The following is a 23459-nucleotide window of genomic DNA, read 5'->3' on the forward strand; positions in this document are numbered from 1 at the left end:
GGGATTCGGCTGTGACTAAGAGAGAGAAAAAAGGCCTTGGCCTCATCAATCACTCAGTGGTCCAAGAACAAGTCCCAAAAGACAACTCCCTTCCTATTCTTTTGGCACCAACTCTAGACTTTCTAAAAGCACAGCAAGAAATGCTGGTGAAGAGCTTGTATTTTAAGGAGGTGTTTCCACCTTAAAGGAGAAAAATGGATTTTAAAATGTAGAACGAAGAATAGGCCAGGTGCTTTATAAGTCAAGTAGCTTGAAACTCCATGAGGGGAACCTTCATGGGCTTTCTGTGTGAAAAGGAAAGAGAACTTTCCAGATACTCCCCCCACTGTTACCCCCCAGGAAAAATGAGGGAGGCATGGTCTCCACACCTCTTCTTGCAAGAGTTGGGGCTGGGTGGGGGTGGTTGGGAGGACTGTCACCAGGCTCCCTGCAACACCAGATCTAACTAGGAATGGTGTCAGGTGACTCTTTGGCCCCACTGGGAGAAGGAAGTCTGTTTATCTGGTTTGGTCACTGAGCCCTGCCCCCCAGGAGCCCTCCAAGGTGGCCCAAGAGATCAGGGCCACTGAGCATGGATCTCATGCACTGGCTGTCAATCATCCCATTTAATCCGCGCCACAACCCTTGATTGTCTACAGAAAACAGGCCCAGGGAGGGTAAGAACCTCAGTCTAGGTCATGCATCTATTCACGGTAGAGCTAGAATCCTTGTTCTTACCAGGACGTTAGTTGATCTTAGGAGTCAAGCAAAGGTCGATGGGGCAAGAATTGGCAAGAGACTCTCTGTAATAAAACCTGTTATACTGACAAGGATGAATTTTATTATTTATTAAATAGACTTAGCAATAAAGTGACCCTTTTGAAGCTCAGAAAATTTTACGAGCACTAATAGTTTCCTAAATACTTTCACTTGCTGTTTTGCACCTTATCCTCATAATAGAACCTCTTGTAAAAGCAATGTTTTTTTGTGTTGTTGGTTTTTTTAATACCCATTTTATGGACAGAGAAACTGTGGCTCACAGAAAGTAAGGTGCCTCAAATTGCATGACTAGTCCATGTGTGAGGCCTGACGTGTGTGGGGGGTCTGACAATTGTGGGCAACAGCTTTATCAAGTACTTCACTCCCAGTGGGGCTCTCAGGGGAGAGGTGACCCCAGCCTGGTTCAGAAGGGCGGGAATTCCTCCACTTAATGTGGTCACAGTTTGTTTTTTCTCCCAAACCTTTATTGTTCAACTTATGTATTGTAGTGAATGCTATTGACTTACATGTGTCATTTACCAGTCTTTAGAATGTGAAATAAACTTTACCTCCCTACGACTGCCATTTGTTAAAAGGATTATCACCTCTAGTGATGCCAGTATATTTAGAAATGGTGGAATTTTTCCCTGCACATATGCTTCAAGAGCCTCACCTGAAGTTTGCCCTGGGCTGGGCTTAGAATAAGACCAGGTCCATGCCCTCAAAGCATCATCTGGCCCAAGTAATGGCACCAGCTACAGATGTGCAGAAAGAGCTGTCTGCCCTGACTGGTTTGGCTCAGTGGATAGAGCGCCGGCCTGTAGACTGAAGAAACAGCTGTGGGGAGACAACCTGCCCAGGAAGACTTCCCAGAGTGATAGGCATGTGTGTGTTTTTCTGCCAGGCAGAGAGAAACACTCTCCAGACACACCCAGAAATAATGTTTAGCCAAATATCTGGGCGCCCTGTGACCTAGTCCGGTGGACAGAATTAGCCGTAACACCAGGATGGGGTGATTTCAGAGTCAACAGCAGGATGAGCACCTCCGGTAAGCCTGCTGTCAGCTTCCATTTTCATGAACTTCTTTAACACTCCAAGAGTGGGTGTCGCCCATTCATAGGAGAGAAATTGTCTCGACATTCACACCAAAATGGAGGCCAAGCCTCTTTATACTCATTCCCGGCAGGTGTTGGGTTGTGAATACAATATTCTGTAACCTTTTTTTTTTTTTTCTTCACCTCAGGCCTTCTGTGGCTTCCTACTCGATTCTATTCCAATATACTATTTTAAATTATTATTATGGACAGTAATAACATATGGTACTGTAATAGAAACAATAGCTAACTCTTATAGAATATTAGGTATACTAGGCAATTTTCTAGTGTTTTACGTACATTTACTAGCCTTGTTTTGTAGATGGGGAAACTGAGGCACAGAGAGATTGAATGACTTGCCCAGAGCCACAGGGTTCCATCCCAGGGTCTCATCTGACTTTCCCAGTGAATTGCCCGAAGCCATACAGCAAGAGAAAGCTGGAGGTAGGACCTGAACTTGTGGATTCTGATTTAGGAGCCTCCCTTCATTCAGCCTCCCACCTCTGCCTTCAGAATGCTGGGGTATTTTTACTGTGAGAAGGGTCCTTGAACACCCTCTCACGCTCCTTCCTTCTCATGCAGGCCCAGTGCTCACAGGTGCCCCCCTGCCCTATTCTGCCTGTGTGAGCAGCTGCCTAAATGGTGTTTGTATAGAACCTATGTTGTGGCTCTTAAAAAGAAATGTGTGAGATGAATAAGCACCTAAAAATAACTCAGGATCAATTTGGGGGGGAGTGGAGGGGGAAGACTGTGTTTTCCTTTCTTCTCCGTCTTCTCCCTCCCTCTGCCCCGAAGGCCCATAAATTGCTGCTGGTTGACAGCTGGGCCAGGCTGGCTTCCTGTAAGGCTGTAATAACATGGAATTAGCCTGACTGCCGCCCTATCCAGGACGGAAATGCTGACCCTTGGTCACTACAGACATCTGAGTTGATGTCTCTTGCTCTGGTCCACGCCCCTGGAACAGGTCTTTGCTTATTAGAAACGGTACAGACAGATTCCTGGACTTGTCTACCTGGGGAGAGGCAATGGAAAAACCTCTCCAAATGAGAGGCTGGCAGCTTCTGGGCTTGGCCATTTGAGGGTGCCCAAAATTCCTGCCTCCGGGGAGGAACCGGGCGGGCAGAGGCAGGGAGCTCTGGCAGCCTGGGCCCCTGAGCCGAGGTTTCCAGCTGTCTGCTGACTCAGGGACTTGGCTGAGTGGTTTCTATCTGTCTCGGTGCCTCTAACTGGCCCCTTTACCCGACCCCCCCCCCCCCCCCCCCCGACCCACCCACAGACTGCCTGGAGAGGCTTTAGAAATCCATTAGGTCTTTGATTCCCAGAACCTTCCAGCTAAAAAGTAGCCACCAGGCCACATTTCTCCCTCAGCATGGTTGACCTGCAGAATGGATATGGGTTCTGGCGCTATGCTGGGTGTTTCCATGTAGCTCAGCCATACCTGGGGTCTCTCTTTCCCTGTGGTGTCAAATGTATGGAAAGGGTCCATAGATACCTGTGTTTAATATGGGGGTGGGGATGGCAGTGTAAAGAGGGAAGAGAAATCACCAGGCGCAAAGAGGTCTCCGCTTACGCTGAGTCTTTGGCCAAGAGATGGAAAATTCCAGGTGGGAGCTTGGAAATTCCCAGTGCGGGAGAAGTGGCAAGGGAAGTGCCACACTTCCTGTCTCACCCACCCTCCGTCACAGCCGGGACCGGGGCCAGGGTTCCTGAGCCCTAACGACGATTTCAGTTGTTCCCAGTCTTGGCTACACATTAGCTTTACAATTTGGATTCCCAGGCTGAGCCCGGCCCGTTATATCAGCACCCCTGGGGAAGGACCAGGCTGCCCGGTGACTGCAGTGTGCAGCCGGAGTGCAGAGCCATCCTGGTATAACGGCCTCCATTTTCTGCCACCCTCTGCCTTGCTCTTTAACTTCTGGTTTCTCAAATTCAGAGGTAGGCACTGCCATACCTGACACTGTGTCCTATCTAACAGAGACTGAGTAATAATGTTCAGGGCTGCTGTGATGATGATGATGATGATGATGATGACGACGATTTAAGTCACACTCCTAGGGCTAGAAGCATTCAAAAAGTGCTTTTCTCTGACTTAACTAAAAAGTGTCCTTTATAAATATTGAAGGGAAAGAAAGGATCATTTTGAAAGTTGTACTTACGCTCCAAAAGAGGTTAAAAACAAAAGTTCCCCTTAGCTCATAGACAGCAAAATGACCCATCTTTTGAGAGCTCCACTGCCTTCTCCTGGGCCTGGCCTGAGCAGTTCACTCTCCGTGCTAGCACTAAACTACACTCTAGAGTCTCCCATATGTATTCTCTGCTTGTCTTTTACTTCACTTCATTCCCCTCTGGCTATGGGAATTTCTCAGTCATGTCCTAGTATCTCGTTCATAGCTGATAGCTTCCTGCCTAAGCTGCCATCATTTTCTTTCTACCTGATGTTTAATAGTCAGCGCGGGCATGCCTCAGGGATATTGGGGGGTTGGGCCCTGGCCGCTGCAATAAAACAAGTATTGCAATAAAGTGAGTTGTAATCTCTTTGCTGGTGGAGGGTCTTGCCTTCAATTTGTAAAAAAAATGTAACATCTGTGGAGCACAATAAAAGCAAAGCACAATAAAAATAGATTTGCCTGTATTTATTTTAACTTCCGCTTCATAATTTGGGATACCTGGGACAATGCCAGATATCCCTAAAACATAGGCCTCTTTAGGGTGTTCATGATGAAAACTGTGTTCAGGGGAAATGTGTAAACTACTTAAGGATTCATTTCTTCGGGTTTCTTCCTGCACACCCACAGCAGGTAAGCCCATATGGCAGCACTCACGGTGCAGCGGGGAGGAATGGGATTGAAGTCCAAGTGCCTAGTCTCTGGCTCTGGGAATTTATGCTGATCACTTAGGGGAAGGAAGAGAAGGCAGCCGAATTCATTTTACTCACAGTTATTCACAAGGTTTTAGAAGAATTAAGAAAACCAACCCCATAAACAAAAATCCACGCTAATAATAGCAGTTTAAACTCCTGCCAACCCCGGTGAAGACAGGTATCACACGGGCAGGGCAGGGCCAGGTGCTAGGGACACTGTATAGAGTGGCTCAGCATACACCCATTGTAGGGGCTGTGAGTGAGGACTCTGGGATACACTGTCGGCCTGTTAGCTGTGGGGTCCTGGGAAAGTCCCTTAACCTTTCTGGGTCTTGGTTCCTTATCTGTAAAATAAGGATGATAACAGTAACACTTAGCATACAGGGTTGTTGTGGGGACTAAAAACTAATACTTACAAAGTGCTTATATAGTGCCTGGCATGTGGTAAGAACTCAATAAACGCTACTAGTTATTACTATTTATAGCATGAATAACGTCCTCTCTCCCATCAACAGCACCCACCTCCCAACTTGCCACGTGGCACTGTACCCTTCAGGTATTGAGATACACTTGAGGTCTAGGACCTACTGAGTTTCTTCAGAGTGCTATCTTTTTCAACTTCTAGGTGTATTCATGCCCCACAGGGAGACAGCAGGAGGCTTTTCCCATTGGAGTCAAAGCGACTCATTGAAAATTCAGGCCACATTCTGTAGAAGGAAAGCCCAGTGGGAATACTCCGTGATGGAGCCACCAGGATCACAGCCCACGCTGGGATCTCTCTCCCCCTGGCCCAGGCTCTGTTCGCAGGAGCTTCCCCTGGGAAGATTAGGGGTCACTCAGCTAGTGATTGTCTGCTGCTCAGCTGGATCAATGGCTTTGCTTACTTTTTTCCCCTATAACACTACTTATTTACTGTCATTTTAATCAGAAGGACTACTGTTATCCTTGGCTTTTAATCCTATTTTCTTATTGTATAAGCTTTTAAAAAAATTATCCAGAACTTCTCAAGGACCAAGTAAGTGAGAGATGAGTATGTTGAGCCAAGCCTGGGGCCAGCCTCCCACTGTGCCATGTGCTTTTTATACATTGGTTTCCTTAGTTCTCACAGCAACCCTGTGAGGTATAAATATTTATTAGCCTTGCTTTTCAGGTAAGAAAACAAATTCAGAGAGGTAAAGATGCCCATATCAAAAAAGTAATGCAGCAAGAATTTAACTTGAGGTCTGTCTGACCCCAGAGCCTACACTTTCTTCTTTAATATTCATCGTTATTATGCAAGTAATAATATTTCTTCACACATTCCTTATAAAATATTAAAATACTATAGGCAAAGCTCAAAAACTGATGGACCTCCCCTCCCCACCTCAGTGCCTTCCCTGGCTTTCAGTTGCATACTCTTTCCTCTATAACACCTCACCTGTAAAATAGTGTTGTGATAATACCCATTCTATCTGTCTTACCCAATTTTTTAAGGATCAAATGAGATAATGGACAAAGGGGCATTTCATATGCTTATTGTTAGTGGTAGCATAGCAACATACATTATATAAGGCCCTTCGTTGGGAGTATTATTTAGTTTAAACCTTTGTTCCTGGAAATTAATGGAATCTCAAGCTTCTGAATACTCTATAAGGCCCAGCCCTGAGCCTGTCAGCTGTGTGGTATTTATAGCGTGAGGCTACAGAATCAACAGTTCTCCAGTAGGCGTCACCCTCTACCAGATCACTAAACCTTCATATAGGCCTCCTGAGTCCTTTCTGTACTTTTAGGTTGATGTTAAGAGTAGCGCAGTAATGCAGTAATGTAGTGATGTGGTTATGGAATTCGGACCGGAGAGAGCCCTGGGGCAGGTAAGTAAGTAAAGGGAAGGACACTTAGGATGCAAGGCCAGGAGGCCCAGCTTCTACCTGAGGGAGCTCACAGGTAAGTAGGGAGTACCCAGGGCAGGGACCATCCCTTACCAGGGTATTGCAGGCTGTATCCAGGAGCTCTCCATTGTAAGAGGGACTCCCATGTGACTAGCTGTGTCTGGAGGGGTCAGGGATGGCCTCGCAGAGGAGATGACCCTGAAGGGTGAGGAAGAATCTCCCATGTTGAGGAAATGGGAAAGGCATTCCAGGAGCATCCTGAGTACTCATGACAGTTTGATGGGCCAGAATCTCACTGATGGAGGACGAGTGGGAGAAGGTGGACTAGCATAGAGGGAGATGTGGCCAGATTAGTAAGGAGCTTGAGGGTTGGTTGGTTTGTTTCCCATTTGGGGTGGGCCAGTAGAGACGCACACTTAGATGTGTGGAAGATGAATTATTTAGGAAGAGACTGAGGCAGGGAGTCTAGGAGGCTGTTGAAAATCTTAGCCATCGGAGGAACAGTCAGCATCGGGAGGGGAAACAGAATGGAAGCTGTTTCCCAGAATTGCATAATCGGGGGCCTGATTAAATGGGGGTGGGAGTCGGGATTGTCAATGGAAGAATTTCAGCTGACTTTGCAGTGTCTAGCTTGAGCAACTAGTGGAGGTGGAACCATTAGTTGGGACAGAAAACATAGGAGACCAGATTGTGAAAACAGTGAAAAGAAATTTATCTTCAGACTTGAGTATGAGGAGCCTGTGAGACTGAGACCCCTAGCCCATCCCCCAGGTGGAGACACCCAGTAGGCGTTTGGATACAGCTTCTGGAGCTGCTGAAGAAAGGACAGCATAGCAGTGGGAGGGCCACAGCATTCTCATTTTTGGACCCAGTTTCTCTTTCGTTTTCTGACCCCATTTATTCAAACGAGGCTCCCCCAGTCTAAGCGATTGGCCCACAGCCTGATGGAAATCACACGTTTCAAGTTGCTTCTCTCCCCACCTGCACTGCTAGAAATGTCTTTCCTAAATGTCACGAGACTACAGGAGACCTTGTGGCACGACCACTGTAGAATGGGGAATGCTCAGGCAGGCCCCTCCTCATTACCTCGTTTCTAAGTCTGAGCCTATCTGCCTAAAAGGAGTGGTAGGAATGGCAGGCCTCCAGAGATGTGTATGTGCTGGGTGGACCTACCTGGTGCTAGGGTAGCCCAAGCAGAGAAGCCCAAGCTCTTTTAAGAAAAGCTAGTTGGGAAAAAAAGAAAAGAAAAGCTGTTTGCCCCTTCCCTGTGTGTGTATGCGTGTGCTACGTGACCCCATGCTTATACATGCTTACATGTATTTGCCAGGGCGCTATCCCTAAATGGAACGGGAGGACAGGCCTGCTTCTGGCCTTTTGCCATCACATGAGCAGCTCCAAGGAAGTCTACAGAGAAGCCCGGAAGCAGGGGCCTGGCTGGAGCCATGACACCATCCCTTACTGACGATGTATTCATTTCCTGTGGCTGCTGTAACAAATTACCAGGTTTATGACTAAACAGCAGAAATTCATTCTTTTCTAGTTCTGGAGGCCAGAAGTCTATAATCGGTATCACTGGGCCCAAATCAAGGTGTTGACAGGACCACACTCCTTCAGAGGCTCTAGGAGAGAATCCGTTTCTTGCCTGTTTGAGCTTCTGGTGGCTACCAGCATGTCCCACCTTGTGGTGCATCATTACACCAGTCTGCCTCTGTGGTACACTTCCTCACCTCTTCTCTGTGCTAAATATCCCTTACAGGGAGACATGTGACTGCATCTAGGGCCTACCCAGGTAACCCAGGATCACCTTCCCATCTCAGAATCCTTCATCAGACCTGCACAGTCTTTGCCATATAAGATAGTGTTTACAGGTTCGGGGGTGAGGACCTACTATCTTTGGGGGCCATTATTCAGTGGACTACAGGTAAGGTGTAGGAAAGTTCTTTCATTTGTCTCTTACCACTTGCTAGTGAAGTGGTGTTACTATATCCATTTTAGCAATGAGAAATGGGTTCTGCCAGCTAAAGTGTCAATATCTATGGAGAAACCTTGGCCTATTAATGAACCCCAGGCCTAAGAGTTCATAATATTTTTTAAACATATAAAGTCTATCCATCTTTTTTTTTTTTTTTAAGATGGTGGTACATTTAATCAAGTAGATAATCCAAACTTCATTTCTGCATTGGGTGACTTCTGCTGGTTCACCTGGCCCTGATCTTGCTTGAGTGTCACCTCCATGGGAGCCCAGTATACCCGAGCAGACCTGGCAGCCCTTGTGACTTCCCTGACTGGGGCACAGGGTGTAAGCTGTGCTTACAGGGGAAGCCCTGCAATGGGGTGGGAGAGTCAGTCTGCAGTCCACTCTCGAGATTAGGCAGAGATCTGGGCCCAGAAAGCCCTTACCTGAAGCTGAGGGACCCTTGACTGGGATCCTGAGCCCAGAAATGAAAATAACCTCCACGGTGAAAGCCCCTTACATCCCTGTACTTGTGCTTTTATGTCTTTTATATCATGATATTTCACATCTCCCCAGGAGGCAGACCTATTTCCTGATTGAGAACTCAGAAGTAAAGGAGCAGGGGCCGTCCTAGTTCGCCCGGCGGCCCTGGGTCAGCATGGGGGGCTTAGCCAGTGCTGCCTTCTTGGCCCCTTGGTGCCACGGGCCAGAGGCCCCGGATTGTGGATGGGTTCTATCACCTGTTCATTGGGAAGGATTTTAGAAGCTGGCTGCTCCATGGCAGCATGGGAAGCTCTTACTGGCTTGGGCTGCACCCTCCTTATTGAGGTTTCTCCTGCCCCCATTCCCTGCCAGGGGCAAATCACTACCCTTCTCTGGGCCTCAGTATCCTCACCTGTTGTGTAACACAAAGTTGGTGTAAGTCAGTGGTTCTCAACCTTGGCTGAACATTAGAATCACCTGGGAATCTTTTTTTTAAATCCCGATTTCTGGGCCTCATCCTCCGGAAATTCTATTTCTTTGTTACTAATGTTGTGGCCCCACCCCATAACAAAGAAACAATTTCCAGAGGATGAGGCCCAGAAATCAGGATTTTAAAGATTCCCAGGTAATTCTAATGTGCAGCCAAGGTTGAGAACCACTGGTGTAAGTGGTCTCAGGTCTCTGCTGACCCAGCTTTGCCCAAAACTTTCCTCCTCACCTGAGGATTTTGTTAATGTAAAAACAGTCGAACCGGTAAAGAATATTTGTGAGTTTATTTGAGCCAAACTGTCAACAGTTGCAAAATCTCAACAGATTGGGATAATGCTCCAGAGAATGGCGTTTTTTTTCATCTATTTTTATACACTGCAATCAAGGGAGGGGACGTAGGTGGGTTACATGAAATCCATTGGTGATAGATTAGAGAGGTGGGAGAAAGCAAAGCGGGGGTGGGGGGACCTCTAGGATTGGATAAAAAGTAAAATGATAGACGCATACTTAGGTGGGTGCAGGATAGCCAACAGTCAACAGGTGACTTGGTAACTGAAGGAATTTGTGGTATCTGTCCTTGACACCCAGGCACATTATGTTGTGCCCCAAGGGGTCCGGAAAAAGGGAAGTTACAAGTTTCCCAGACATTTCAAGGATATGTTATCATAGATGCAAAAAGACAGATAAGCTCGGTTAAGGTAGAAGTCAGTGAAGATACAGGCCTATGGTAGGTAACCACCATAACTGCTTTTAGTTAAAGTTTAATTTCAGACCATCCTTTGTGGTTACTTTAGGTCTCTGAGTTTGCAAGACCGCCATGCAGGCCTCCCCTGAGCTTGTCAGGTTAGCATGTGGTCCACAATTTGAAGCAGCCTGTGGATTTGAAACCAGAGGCTTGGGCCTCCAGCCTTTTTCTGGTGTCTGCCCCCAGAGAGCATTTGTCAGGAGTCCTTTTCCAACACCAGCTGCATCCCGTGCAGAGAGGAATGTCTGCCTCCCATTTCTCTTCAGGCAGACAAGGCATTGAATACGAATGGAAGACTGGGGATTCTAGTTTGAGAGAAAGCAGCTCTGCGCTCAGGGCCAACATCATTTGGAAGCCAGTTTCCCTTACTCCAGAAAAGGCTGGCCCTGGCTTACTCTCGGGGAACCTCGGGGCCTCCCGGGGATACCTGTTCCACTTCCTTAGTGCGCCCATCTGTTGGCAGACCCCAGCCTCATCGGGGCGTCCCCTCCGGATTAGCCTCAGGAGGCAAGCAACTGGCTCTGAATTCGCCTTTGTCCAGTGAAGCCAAGTGAGGAGGGGCTGAGCGGACCCCCTGCCCCCACTGGAATGTCGGCTCGCGGCGCCCCCCAGCTCTCCCTCCTTTCCAGACGCCTTTTCTCCGCTCACTTCCTGAGTCCCACTGATCCCACCACCAAACGCGCGCGCACACACACACACACACACACTCACGCGCGCGCACGCACATTCACACATACACTCACACTTCCTGGAGGACCCCGTGGCCACGCTCTGGCTGGTGTTCCCCGCCGCTGGGCTGGGGGGTAGGGGCGGGGGGGGGGGGCGCGAAGCGACCTTTTGTTATTCAAATCACATCCTCGCCGCTCGCCGGGCAGCGGGCTCCGGCCCCGAAATCAGTCCATTGGTTCTCCCCGCCTTCCGGGCTCCCCGCCACCCCCATCGGGGCTCCCCCAGCTGATTTCAGGATTTCCCCGGCTACCGGGGGCTAGCCGCGAGGGTCTGCCAGCCCAGCAGCGCCTCCCCCGCCCCCGGTGCGCGCTGCGGCTCCGCGCCTGGCCCCCGCCCCCTCCCGCCTCCCCTCCCCCTTCCCTTCCTTTCTCCGGTCCAGCCTCGGTCCTGCCGCCGCCGCCGCCGCCTTCCCCGGTCCGCGGGGGCCCTGCCGGCTGCCCTCCCTGCAGCATGGCACCAAAGGGGCTGGATTAGCCCGGAGCAGCGTGTGGGGGAAGCGGGACCTCAAAGGGTGGGGGGCGCCCTGCAGCCTCAGTCATGGATGTGAGCAAGATGGTAAGTGAAGAGCAGGGGCTCTGCCCTGGAGCCTCTACCCGCCACCCCCAACTTCCCTCTCTCTTTCCCCCTCCCAGTCGGCTTCATCCATTGAAAGTTTCTGGATTGTTGATCCTGCCTGTTGGCCCCAGCTCCAGGCGTACTGGAGAAGGGAGTCGGGCCAGGCTTCTGGAGGCGGCTGGCGGGCAGGGATGGGGCTCCCCGTTTCCCGCCGCGCTGCCGACAGGGCTGCCCAGGAGAGCTCCCTGTACTCCGGGGAGAGTGGGGGAGGGTTGTTGAGCTCCCCCCACCCCCAAATTGGGAAACCAGCTGCGGGGGTGGGGGGGGGGGGGGGCATGGCTGCGGGAAGGGAACTCCTCTCTCCTCCCCTCCCCTCCAGAGCCCCTATTTGAGATTTATGGAAAGATTTTCGGACTGAGCCAGTGGGCAGGAGGGCACAGGTGTGTGGCCTGGGACGGCGGTGTGGAAGCGCCAAAGCGTTAACCATCCTAGAAGATGAGTGGGCAGAAATGGAATCTTGTCATAGATGGGGGATGTCCTAGATTTACCACTTGTGGACGCCAGCTAACTGGGCCTGAGGAACAGCAAACACCTTTGCCTCTTAAGCATCTAACTCTCTGGAGTGGGCTGATTCCCCCCTTCAGGGCACCCCCCGCCCCCCAGGAACACAGTGGGAGCTGAATACATTGTTGGTTGGTGGAGGATCAGTTGTCTGGGTGTAACAGGATGTGATTTAAGGGACTTTGAAGGGAGGAGGTCTCTGGGACCACTTGCAGATGTGGGGCAGGTGTTTTCAGGGTTCCCGATTGGCTGCTACTCAGAATGAAGATTTAAGGGTGCACTTGAGATCACTACCACCCTGACACTGGCTTTAGACCAGGGTAACACCCCCACCCCCAACCTTACAAACTTTGAGGGCTTGTCAGGCTAGAGAGGTAACTATGATGGGCTGTGCTTCAGAGGGAAGGAGCTGGGTCTGGGGAGGGGTCTGGTTCTACCTGTACCTTAGGGACAGGAAGGAACTGGAATATGAGTTCATCTTGAACAGAATTAGGCTAGTTTTCCAAGAGTGCCCTTTTGAAGCAAATATCTCTATGGAAAGGGCAGGTAGGCTCCTGGCCCTGCCAGGCCTTTGGGATTCTGTCTTGGGTGGGGAATAGAAGGAAGGGGAGCAAATGATAGGTTACAGTCATTTCTTCCCATGGCTGGAGACCAGTCTCAAACCGACGGAGTGCCAGCCCTGGGATTGGAGTGAGGGCTCTGGCTCCATCTTCCTATGAGGACGCATACCTGTTCATGTTTGGACAATGCCAAGAGTCTGGACCACCATTCCCTATGTGTGAACCATGAAAGCTCACTTTCTTTGGGTGACTATTAGAACTATCCTTAAAAAACAAACAAACAAAACTCTATGCAGCTGTGGGGGTGGGGAGGTGGAAAGCTGACCAGCAGCATTTCCTAGAGGTGTCTTAGCATGACCAAAGAGTCACCTGTTCAGGCTATAGGGGGAGGCACGGAGGACCTGCAGCTCTAGTCCAGTGGCTGCCAAACAGTTATCAATGCAGACCCTAATCAGAAGGCCACAGCCCCACGGGCTGTGGAGGTCTGAGAAGGGACTGGGCTGCAGAATTCAAATGGAGGGCCAGGCCCTAGGCTGGCTCTTCAAGGCTGGGTGGTGTTGGCTCTGCTGGGAGCAGCAAGGGGCATCACCTGTTGGGAGAGTCCCAGGAAGAGGAATGAGCCGAGCCCATTGGGTAAAGCTGAGGACCTCTGGCTGGGACACGTTTGAGATTAGGAAATGTTGAGATCAATGGTTGCGCTCGACCAGATAGCCCTTGAAAGCCAGCCAAGGTGTTTCAACTTTGGCCTGCGGTACTAGGTAAATTCTGGAGAATTTTGGGCATAGGAAAGGTACATATATTGCCTCTTTTAGCTTGGGGTTCAACAAAAGTGGTATTGGATTCTCATTAATTATTGGGCAGCTAAATGCCCAGCCTAGAAACAATTGTCCTCAGCTCTTTGTAAAGAGCACAGACCCTGGACTGTGTAGCGAGAACCTTACCCACCCCGGGGAATTGGTACCTGCTTCCCATTCCTGCAGGAGGCCCAAGTTACTATTTGTTCTGATCATTAAAGCCCATCTCCTATTTGAAGTCCTCACTCTGGGGGCCCTTGGCTCCAGGGTCGACCTCAAATCCAGCATTTTCACCATATATTTGGCAGAGCCCAGAGTCAGCCTTGGGGGTTTCTTTAGCTTATTGCTGAATGAGAAACGTAAATTATAGTTCACCCAACTCCCTGCATGCTTTCGAGCAAGTTTCTTAACCTCTTAGCCTCACCTGTAAAGTGAGAAGAGTAACACAGGCATACCTCATTCTATTGCGCTTCACAGATTTTGCTCCTTTATTTTTATTTTTATTTTTTTATTTAATAAATTGAAGGTTTGTGGCAACCCTACACCAAGCAAGTCTATCGACATTTTTCAAACAGGCTCAGAAAATGGTTAGTATTTTTTAAGCAATAAGGTATTTTTAAATTAAAGTATGTACATTTTTTTAGACATAATGCTATTGCACACTTAGTAGACTACAGTATAAACATAACTTTTATATGCACAGGGAAACCAAAAAATTTGTGCAATTCACTTTATTGTGGTCACCTGGAACCAAATCCTCAATCTCTCCAAGGTATGCCTGTACCTGCCTGGAGCATTCTCATGAAGGCTGGGAAGAATTCTTATACAGTATAGGACCTGGCATAGCAAGTCCTCCATACATGGTGGCTATTATGATGGTCTACAAAGTCTTATCTAAGATGACTCTGATCCCCCCTCACGAACACACCCTCTTTATTTTCTTGATTGGCCAAAAGCTGAGAGTAGGATGTATTTCAGTTGCCTGCTCCTGGGACCAATTCTCCCATGTCTATTTTCTGAATGAAGGTGCAAATGACTGGGGAGAGTGGGTTCACCAGCTGCTGTGACTGATGAATTTTTTATGACATCAGGTAGGAGAACTGGTTTAACCTGGCACCTGGGGGGGTACAGTGCAGGTGCCTTTTGGGGGTTGATGCCTTTATTGAACACAGAGAATGCAGAGCTCTAATTTGGGGAGCAGAGTCAACACTGTCAATTCTTACAAAAGAATGTATAGATTATATAATTTATATCTGCATAGTGCTATGCGGTTTATAAAGCATTTTCACATCTGTTCATGTTTATTACAATCCTGTGAGGAAGGCAGGGCAGAAACAATAAGCCACATTTTATAGATAAGAAAACTGAGGTTCAGCAAAGTGGTGGACCCCCAGTAGAAATCCCGGATTCCATAAGTGGTGGAACCAGATCTTGTACCCAGTTCTCCTGATCACCAAAATGTACGCTATGATGACAAAGTAAATAAAGGGTAAGGGAAAAGATTCAGTGACCAGATTCTAGGATGGACATAGCTAATCTAAAAAGATGAGCTGGGTGGCGGCCTTTGGTCTCTGGGTCCCCTAGAGGAGAAGATCTAGGGGGAGAGGATTAACACCTGTCTCCGGATGGACCATGGATCTCCTCAATCACCTACAGCTACTTTTAAAACTTGGGGTTTCTTCATGAATCTCTGCTGCCCCTCAAATCTGAGTCACCTGAACCCTCGGATCCTCTAGCTTACACAGCAGGAAGGTAGGAAGAGTGGAGAAAAGGCGTTTCAGATGTTCTGGGTAAATGATAACGATGGTGGCCAGGAAAAAGATTCAGGTCAGTCTGCTGTGGCTGCTGGCGCGCATGTGTATTTATTTGCTGGGTTGAGTTGGGATGTGGGAGAAGGAAATACCAAGCTGGGGAGATCCCAGTGTAGAATGATGCCAAGGACTCTCCTCACAGTCCACATTGGCTAATAGCTGTGGAAAGGAGGATGTCCTCCCACTTAGGGTCTGGACATGGATGGCATGGGTGAAACCAGAGCACCGTTTTCAGCTCTGGGTTACAAAATCAGGCTAGTGCAGCGGTTCTCAACCTGTGGGTCGCGACCCCTTTGGGGGTCGAGCGACCCTTTCACAGGGGTCGCCTAAGACCATCGGAAGACACATAAACAATTACATATTGTTTTTGTGATTAATCACTATGCTTTAATTATGTTCAATCAGTAATGATGAAATTGGGGGTCACCACAACATGAGGAACTGTATTAAAGGGTTGCGACATTAGGAAGGTTGAGAACCACTGGTCTAGTGTGTTGTAGCCAGCATTTGAAAGAGTGAAATATATCAGAAAACATCCAATTGTATTCCGTGTAAGGAGGTGAGCATTAGTTCATGAAACTAATTTTGGTTGTATACTCACATAGACACAGGTAAGGACTGGCCTAATAAAATGTGGTTAGAGTCAAAAAAAAGGTTTGGGGTCTCTGGCCTAGACAATTTCCAGAAGAGGGCAAGGAGGATGTCAGCCTCATGCGAAGACTGGAGGGCCGATTGCTCTCTGACTCACTGAGGGCTGTCAGGAGGAAGAGATTGTGCATCTACTCCACGTGGTTCTGGGAGGTGGGATTTGTTTTCTAGATGTGGCAGATTTTGGCTGGCCAGGACTTCCCACAGCAGGGCCATCCTATGGGAAAACCAACTCCCTGAAGAGAGAGAGAGAGAGAGAGAGAGAGAGAGAGAGAGAAAGAAAGATCTGGTCACTGGTGCTGCTCAGGGACTTGGAGGAGCAGGGCCTCTGACTCCTTGCCAACCTGGAGACTGGCTCAGTGCTCAGGCTTTGGGAACGGCCCTCAGAGACCCGTGGGTTCATGGCTGAGGTCTAGTATGGCCGGCCTCATGTGAAGGGCAGCTCATTTGAACACTGGGGAGCAGTTCCAGAGAAGTGAGTTGACGTATCCTGGCTTTTTACATCACCTACCACAGTTTCTAAAACTCAGAGCATCACGATCAGCCGCCTTCTCCATCTAGCCCCTGGAGTAAGGTCAGAAATTATAGATGACGTGGCCCTCAGCCAAGTGCCAGTGGGGAAGGAAATCTGTAAGTTGCCTCCTTTAAAAATGCTTAGAAAGGTTTTGATTTACCATAAAACTGCTATCGCTTATTGTCACTGACCACTATGATTTTATGCAAGTGATTTTAACTAAGATGAGGTTCAGTTCAATTCAGACACATTGAATACCCACTTTATGTCCAGGTATGGTGTTTAGATGTTAGGGATCCAGAGCTGCAGGTGGCCGAGTTATCCATGGAAAGACTCAGAGTCAAGAGTGGGAGACCGAGGTTTCCTTGAAATGCATTGAGTGAGATGACACATAGACATTTGTAATTGACAGGACACTCTCACCTGGATTATTTTCTCCTTCAAAACAGCCTTGAGAAGCAAGAATTAGTGTCCTCAGAGGCCAGTCCAAGTCATCCTGCTAGTCAGGGTCTAAGTTCAGAGACAAAGGTAGGTGTTAGGACGTTCCAGCACACAGACGACCCTTCCTTCCTGCTGACTTCCCCCTAAGCTTCTCTGCCCCTCCCCAACACACACACACACACACACACACACACACACACACACACACGGGGGATTTTCTTGAAGAGCACGTCCAGGGGCTATTTTCATTCCACCTTTGTCTCCTTTCTTGCCTGAGAGGTCCCAGTCCAAAGCCAGACAGTCATGTGGTCTGGCAGCTGTCCCTAAGCCAGAGAATTCCAGCATTTGTCATGCTGTCTGGGGCCCAAAGAAGCAAAGATATACATCTTTTAAGAAAAAAGAGATTCCTGTCTCCTTTAGGTTCCCTGCTGTCCTAACGTGTCTTTGATCTGCAGGTGGTTCCAGTGGATGGGACTAGAGGGGAGGAGACTATTTGTACATGTGAGTGGGAGCCACCTGGAGTCCACAGCATCATCCCTGCACATGGAGGATCAGGGAGCATCTTCTGTGTCCAGAGACCACTAGATGCTGACCAGGGGCTTTGGAGTCACCTAGGCCAGAGGCTAGATAGATCCTGATGCCACCACTTGCCGCTCTAGGACTGTGGACAAGTTAGTTGACCTCGCTATCTCCAGCTTCCTCATTTCTCGGAGGGATTGGTGTCTGCAGACATGGGAGGGGCTGAGATGGCCTGTTTAAAGTTCTTGGCACATGGGAGGGACTTACTAAGCCACTGCTACAATTATTAATATTTTTGCTCATTCATTTAGGCAACAAATGAAATTTTAAAACTTCAGATAATGGGGTAGAACGTTCCTTCTTTCAGAATGACCCATCTGCTGGGTGAATTCGGTCGGGTAGGGCAATCAGACAAGTTATAGTGATTACAGTACATGTGGTAAAACGCACAGAGTACATCTGAGGGGTGTGCTGGTGTGGGAAAGGGTGAGATTAATGACCTGGCACTAGAGAAGGGGCCTCACTGAGAAAGCTGAAGGACAGGGAGAGACGTTCCCCCAGTGGGTAAGGAAAGAAAGGGCATCCCAGGCAGAGGGAATCACACATGCAAAAGCACACGGTCATGAGTCCACCAGTGTGTTCAGGAGCTACCTGTGGTTTATGCTCGGTGAGTAGGTGCAGGCCCTGTTTACGGGGGACTAGCAAAGTAGCCAGAACAGGGGGTCCTTACCTTTTTATGCCTCCGTACTTCCTGAAGAGGTGTTTAAGCTGTGTTTTGATGAAGAGGAGCAGTGATTTTATTGATGAAAACACCTGACACACAGTAGGTGCACAATAAATGGATGAAGTGATGAGAGACGACATTCCAGTAGAGTGTGCTGTGTGCAGGCAGATGGATGTTGAGTAGGTTTGTTAGGAGCAAGGCCAGAGGAATGAGAGGAGAGATGAGTGGGAGCAGGGTGTGAGGCCCAAGTTAAAAATAATCAGCAGGTGTCCAGTAGAAGCAGTAATTGAGACCACCCCCACGGGACAGTCAGGCTTGGATGTACTATTCTGGCCAACAGGCTTGCACCTCCTGGTGCCAGAATAAGCGTGGGAGCTGCAAACTGTGGGTTGGGGCAGAATTTTTTTGAAGTGAACATTTTTTTTAACTTTCTACTGTGACTTTCTTGGGTGTACTCAGTTCAGCCCCATTTTCTGGGACCTGAAATAGTCTCTTTCTGGAGTTCTCTCAGTCTGGATTCCTTGGAAAGGAGTCTTACCAAATCATTGCCTCCCGAGCCCCACCAACTCAGAGGTCAGAACCAGCAGTCTTGACCAGGGTTCTGGAGATCATGCCTTTTGTCTGTACATATGTTGAGGTTATGCCCCGAGTCAGCAAACACTGAGGCCCTATGCCAGGCACCGAGACTATCAAAGGAAATGGTGTCATTTGAAGACTTCCACCTTCAAGGAGGTGGAAGAAATAATACAGTGTGGTAAGTGCCATATTAGAGATTTAATGAAAGTCCTATAGAAACTCAGGTAGGAATAATTAATTCTGCCAAGTGGTATAGGAGGTGGGTTGGGGAAGGTGACATTGCAGGCCTTTCATTCATTCATTTATTCAGAAAATATTAATGGAGTACCCTTCATGCACCAGGTGCTGTTTAAAGCACTTAGGTGAACCAAACAAAGTGACCAAAGTTCCTTGCTTTATGGAGCTGCCCGTGTGTGTGTGTGTGTGTGTGTGTGTGTGTGTGTGTGTAAGGAGGGGAAGGGGAGAGGAGAATGGGGAGCTAAAATAATAAAGATAAATGTAAATGAGTAAATTGTGTAGGATGTTGGAAAGTGGTGAAAAGGGAATGGAGTATGCAGAATTGCCCTAAGGATGCTTGGATAAGAATTATTAAAGTGCCCTGGCCAGGTAGCTCAGGGGTGTCCTCCCATACACTACGAGGTGGTGGGTTCAATTTCTGGTCAGGGCACATACCTAGTTTGCAGATTCAATCCGTCAGGGCACTTGCAGGAAGCAACTGATCCATGTTTTACCTCTCTCCCTCCCTCCCTCCCTCCCTCGCTTCATCTCTCCCTCTTTCCGTCTCTCCCCCTCCCTCCATCCCTCCTTCTAACATTAAAAAAAAAAAAAAGAATAGAGAAAAAAAGAATTGTTGAGGGGGATAGACCCGTCCTTCCTAGCTGGTGTCCTTGACCACCAGTGGACCCTGGGACCCCCATTCCTGGTCTATTATTAGCTTATGATCTGGCTGAAACTGCCCTATGCTGTCTTGCCACAGTCCATTCAACTTTGGATGTAATGCAAGCTTATCAGTTCCTCTCAGATTTCATAGAAGTTGGAGGGAAGATGCTGCCTCTTATTTCCAATGAATCTCCATTAAAGGAGCTGAGTGTCAACGGAGCAGGTCTCTGGCCATGGTCCAGGGGGGACTTGGTGCCATCAACACTTTAGGAGGCCCTCTCAGCCATACCCAGGCCACATCAGCTGGAATGAGGGTGGGACAACAGAGCACTTTTGTTCATGGAGTATGCAGAATTGGGTTTAATTCAATTACCAGAAAAGTGTGACTCCTCTCATGTTCAAGGTGAAGAAACTGAGGCTCAGAGAAGTCAGCAGCTGGCAGAACTCGCCACTTTAAATGCTGGGCTCTTCTTATGGCAGCTTTTGACAGCACTGGGGCTTCTCAGCTCCTGAGGGGAGGCAGCCATGAGTGCTCTGGCCTCTGATGCTGTAGCTCAAGGGAGACTGGGGCTCCTGCGCTTGGGTTATAACTAAATTTCTCGTAGCTGTGGTGATTGGCAGCTGTGATGAGGAAACAGGTAATCCTGTGCTATTTTTCAGAAAATATGAAAAAGTGTAAAGAAATAAAGATCAGGCATATTCTCACCATCCCAAACTACCGCTAACAATTTGATATAGATGCTAATGGACTTTTCTGCTGGGTTGAACAGCAGGTGCTGTTTTTATAATTCAAAAGTGAACAAATTCTCATTTGATTCAACCAAATATACATACATAGGCAAATACACACATATTTAAACAAAATATAGCCATACCAAATTACAGTTTATAGATTTTTTTTTAGCTTATACTATGCCATAGGTCTAGAAACAGAGTGATGAAGGGCCTGCGTTCTGGGGTTCAAATTCTATCTCCACTACTTACCTGGACAGGTTACTGAGGCTCCCCCTGTGGGTTTTCTCCCTTGTAGAGTTGGGGAGTCACAATACTCTCTACATAGGATTGTTGTGGGGGTACAGGAGTTAGTATGTATGTCAAGTGCTTAGACCAGTGCCTAGCCGATGGCCAGCATTCAGTAACTGTTAAGCAATTAACTACCATATATCCAAGTGAGTTGAAATGTATCATTTCATTGCAATCACACCCTATTAATAGACTTTTAGCTGTAACCATTTTCTTTTTTTAAATATGTTTTTACTGATTTTTTTTTTTTTTTTTTAGAGAGAGGAAGGGAGAGGGATAAAGAGATGGAAACATCGAGGAGAGAGAAACAACAATCTGCATGCCCTTCCCTGGGGATCAAGCCCACAACCCGGTCATGTGCCCAACCGGGAATCAAACCGGGCACCTCTTGGTTCCTGGGTCGACGCTCAGCCACCGAGCCACACCAGCCAGGCTGTATCCATTTCCACTGTTGAAGTGATATCCTTGTATACACATCTAAGAGCATCTATCCATTCACTGCTTTCCACTTTAAGGTTTTGGCTTTTAAGAATTTTTCTTAATGGTCCTGGTCGAGTAGTTTGATTCGTTAGATCAGTGGTTCTCAACCTGTGGGTCTCGACCCCTTTGGCAGTCGAACGACCCTTTCACAGGGGTAGCCTAAGACCATCCTGCATATCAGATATTTCCATTGCGATTCATAACAGTAGCAACATTACAGTTATGAAGTAGCAACGAAAATAATTTTATGGTTGGGTCACAACATGAGGAACTGTATTTAAAGGGCCAGAAGGTTGAGATCCACTGAGTTAGAGTGTTGTCCTGACATGCCAAGTTTGCAGGTTCTATCCCCAGACAGGGCATATGCAAGAATCAACCAATGAATGCATAAATAAGTGGAACAACAAATCAGTGTTTCTCTCTCTCAAAAGCAGTCAAATGTTAAAAAAGCATTCTTTTTATTGATGTGTTTTGAGCAGAGTGGTGCATGCAAGGGGAGGTTGCTTGGATGGTTCTCTCTTCTGTGGCTCTATAACTCTGTAAACTGGGTTCTCTGGTTCCTGCCTCCTTTTTGCCTTTTCACACTCCAGCAACACTAACAGCTGGCTAGTTCCCACATTGTGCACTGGCCCCACTTATGTTCCTTGGTGGGGCCTCGCCCATCTGAAGGCCCCTCCATGCCCCTTCTCCCAGCTAGCTCATCCAGTTGGATGCCTTTCCTCCAGGGAAGGGCAGCCATACACAACCTTTCAGCCTCGGTTAGATTCCTGTGTCCAGGCTCCCTGCACCCTGCACTCACCAGTGTCTCTCCTCTAACTGTCAGTGTTCGCAGTGTCACCATCTTTCCCCCATCTGGACTATACTCCTTAAAACCAGGACTTATGTCTCATTACTTCCCTGTGAGTTGACTGGGCAACGCACTTGACACATACTATACTCAATATATGTTTGGTGGGTGAATTTAGTGAATGAATAAAATCATGACTGACTAATTAATGGCAGGACTTAAATAAATGGAGATGGGCCCTAACCGGTTTGGCTCAGTGGATAGAGCGTCAGCCTGCGGACTGAAGGGTCCTGGGTTCGATTCTGGTCAAGGGCATGTACCTTGGTTGCGGGCACATCCCCAATAGGGGGTGTGCAGGAGGCAGCTGATCGATGTTTCTCTCTCATCGATGTTTCTAACTCTCTATCTTTCTCCCTTCCTCTCTGTAAAAAATCAATAAAATATATTTTAAAATAAATAAATAAATAAATGGAGATGGATTGAAGAGGGTGCTTCATCTGGGTTATAGGGGTGGAATGAAGCAAAGGTGTGGGTGAACTCTTGGCCATGTCTGATGTGACTGGAGCTGTGCTTTAGAAACAGAGGTCTGGCCATGTGTGGCCAACAGGAGCTGGTAACCCAGAGACAAGTGAAATATCAGGCCTGGACGCCCAGTGGGGGTTCATTCTGCCTGGGGCACTTGGGGTGACTCTGTCCACACCCCTACACTTCTCTTGAACCTCATGGCTCTTCCGCTAAGGAAGGGTTCTCCTTCACTCCTCGAGAAACAGAAGTGAGAGTTCCTGGCTGTTCTGCTTTCTGAGGAAGTTCATCACAGCCATGCAGCGGATGAGGAAATCCACCTCTGGAATTAGCAACCACCCCTCTCTCCACTGTAGAAAACCGTTTAGCTGCATATCCTTCTTAGCTCGTTATTACTTCCTGTGCCTGGAGCTGGAAGTATCCATCAGAGCTCCCGCCGGCCAGCTGGGGCATTCCGTGGCCTCCTGAGTGTGGCCGGACCCTGCACCACTCATCCGCTCTCTTCTCTTTGGCTCTGATCTGAGATCAGTGAGGCCTGTGCTTTTGTTCTGTGTTAATAAGGACTTCAGTGGCTGGACCCCCGGGCCTGATGTTGGCCTGAGTGTTCTCTCCGTGGAAGTGAGCCTGAATTTCCCCAAACCTGGAAGGATAAATGGGACTGATATGCCTGAACCTGGAGTGAGATCGTGGTTGAAATCCTGGCTCTGCTGCTTACTAGCTGAGTCACCTAGCTAGCCAGGTGTCCCAACTAGGTGGGCAAGTCAGTTAACCCTTCCAAGTCTGTTTCCCCATCTTGTCAGTGGATTAGCAACTCCCAGCGTTACTGTAAGGGTTAAATGAAATAATGTGTGCAAATGAATCTGGGATCTATTACAGTCCAGGAGAAGTTAATTGAATTAGAGAATGAGAGCCTGAACACAGTGAGGTGGAGACTATTCAGTCTGTTTTAGATAAGGAAATTGAGACCCAAAAGGAAGGGGGATGGCGGGGTGGGGGTGGCGGGGGAAGGAAGTTGAGAGAAGAACTGAGAGGGAGTCTGGATATTTTGCCTTATACTTCCTCTGCTTCCCCCAACACACACACACACACCCTCACCCTACGTATT

At 48.2% G+C, this 23459-nt stretch overlaps 1 protein-coding gene across 3 annotated transcripts in view; it reads left to right on the forward strand.

Annotated features, from left to right (window-relative positions):
* The window catches only part of HIP1 (huntingtin interacting protein 1), a 137704-nt gene that overhangs the window by 47515 nt on the left and 66730 nt on the right, over window positions 1–23459 (forward strand). Inside the window, exon 1 of one of the 3 annotated variants that reach the window (XM_070412763.1) lies at window positions 11411–11515. The exons of the other annotated variants lie outside the window; for them this stretch is intronic. Coding sequence (XP_070268864.1) covers window positions 11498–11515 — 18 coding nt within the window. The 5' untranslated portion in view covers window positions 11411–11497. Of the gene's footprint in view, window positions 1–11410; window positions 11516–23459 lie in introns of those variants that run through there. 3 annotated transcript variants of the gene reach the window in all.

Source organism: Myotis yumanensis, unplaced genomic scaffold (assembly GCF_028538775.1).
Source record: "Myotis yumanensis isolate MYYU_CA2020_CCGP unplaced genomic scaffold, mMyoYum1.0.hap1 SCAF_4, whole genome shotgun sequence".
Classification (NCBI taxonomy): Eukaryota; Metazoa; Chordata; class Mammalia; order Chiroptera; family Vespertilionidae; genus Myotis; species Myotis yumanensis.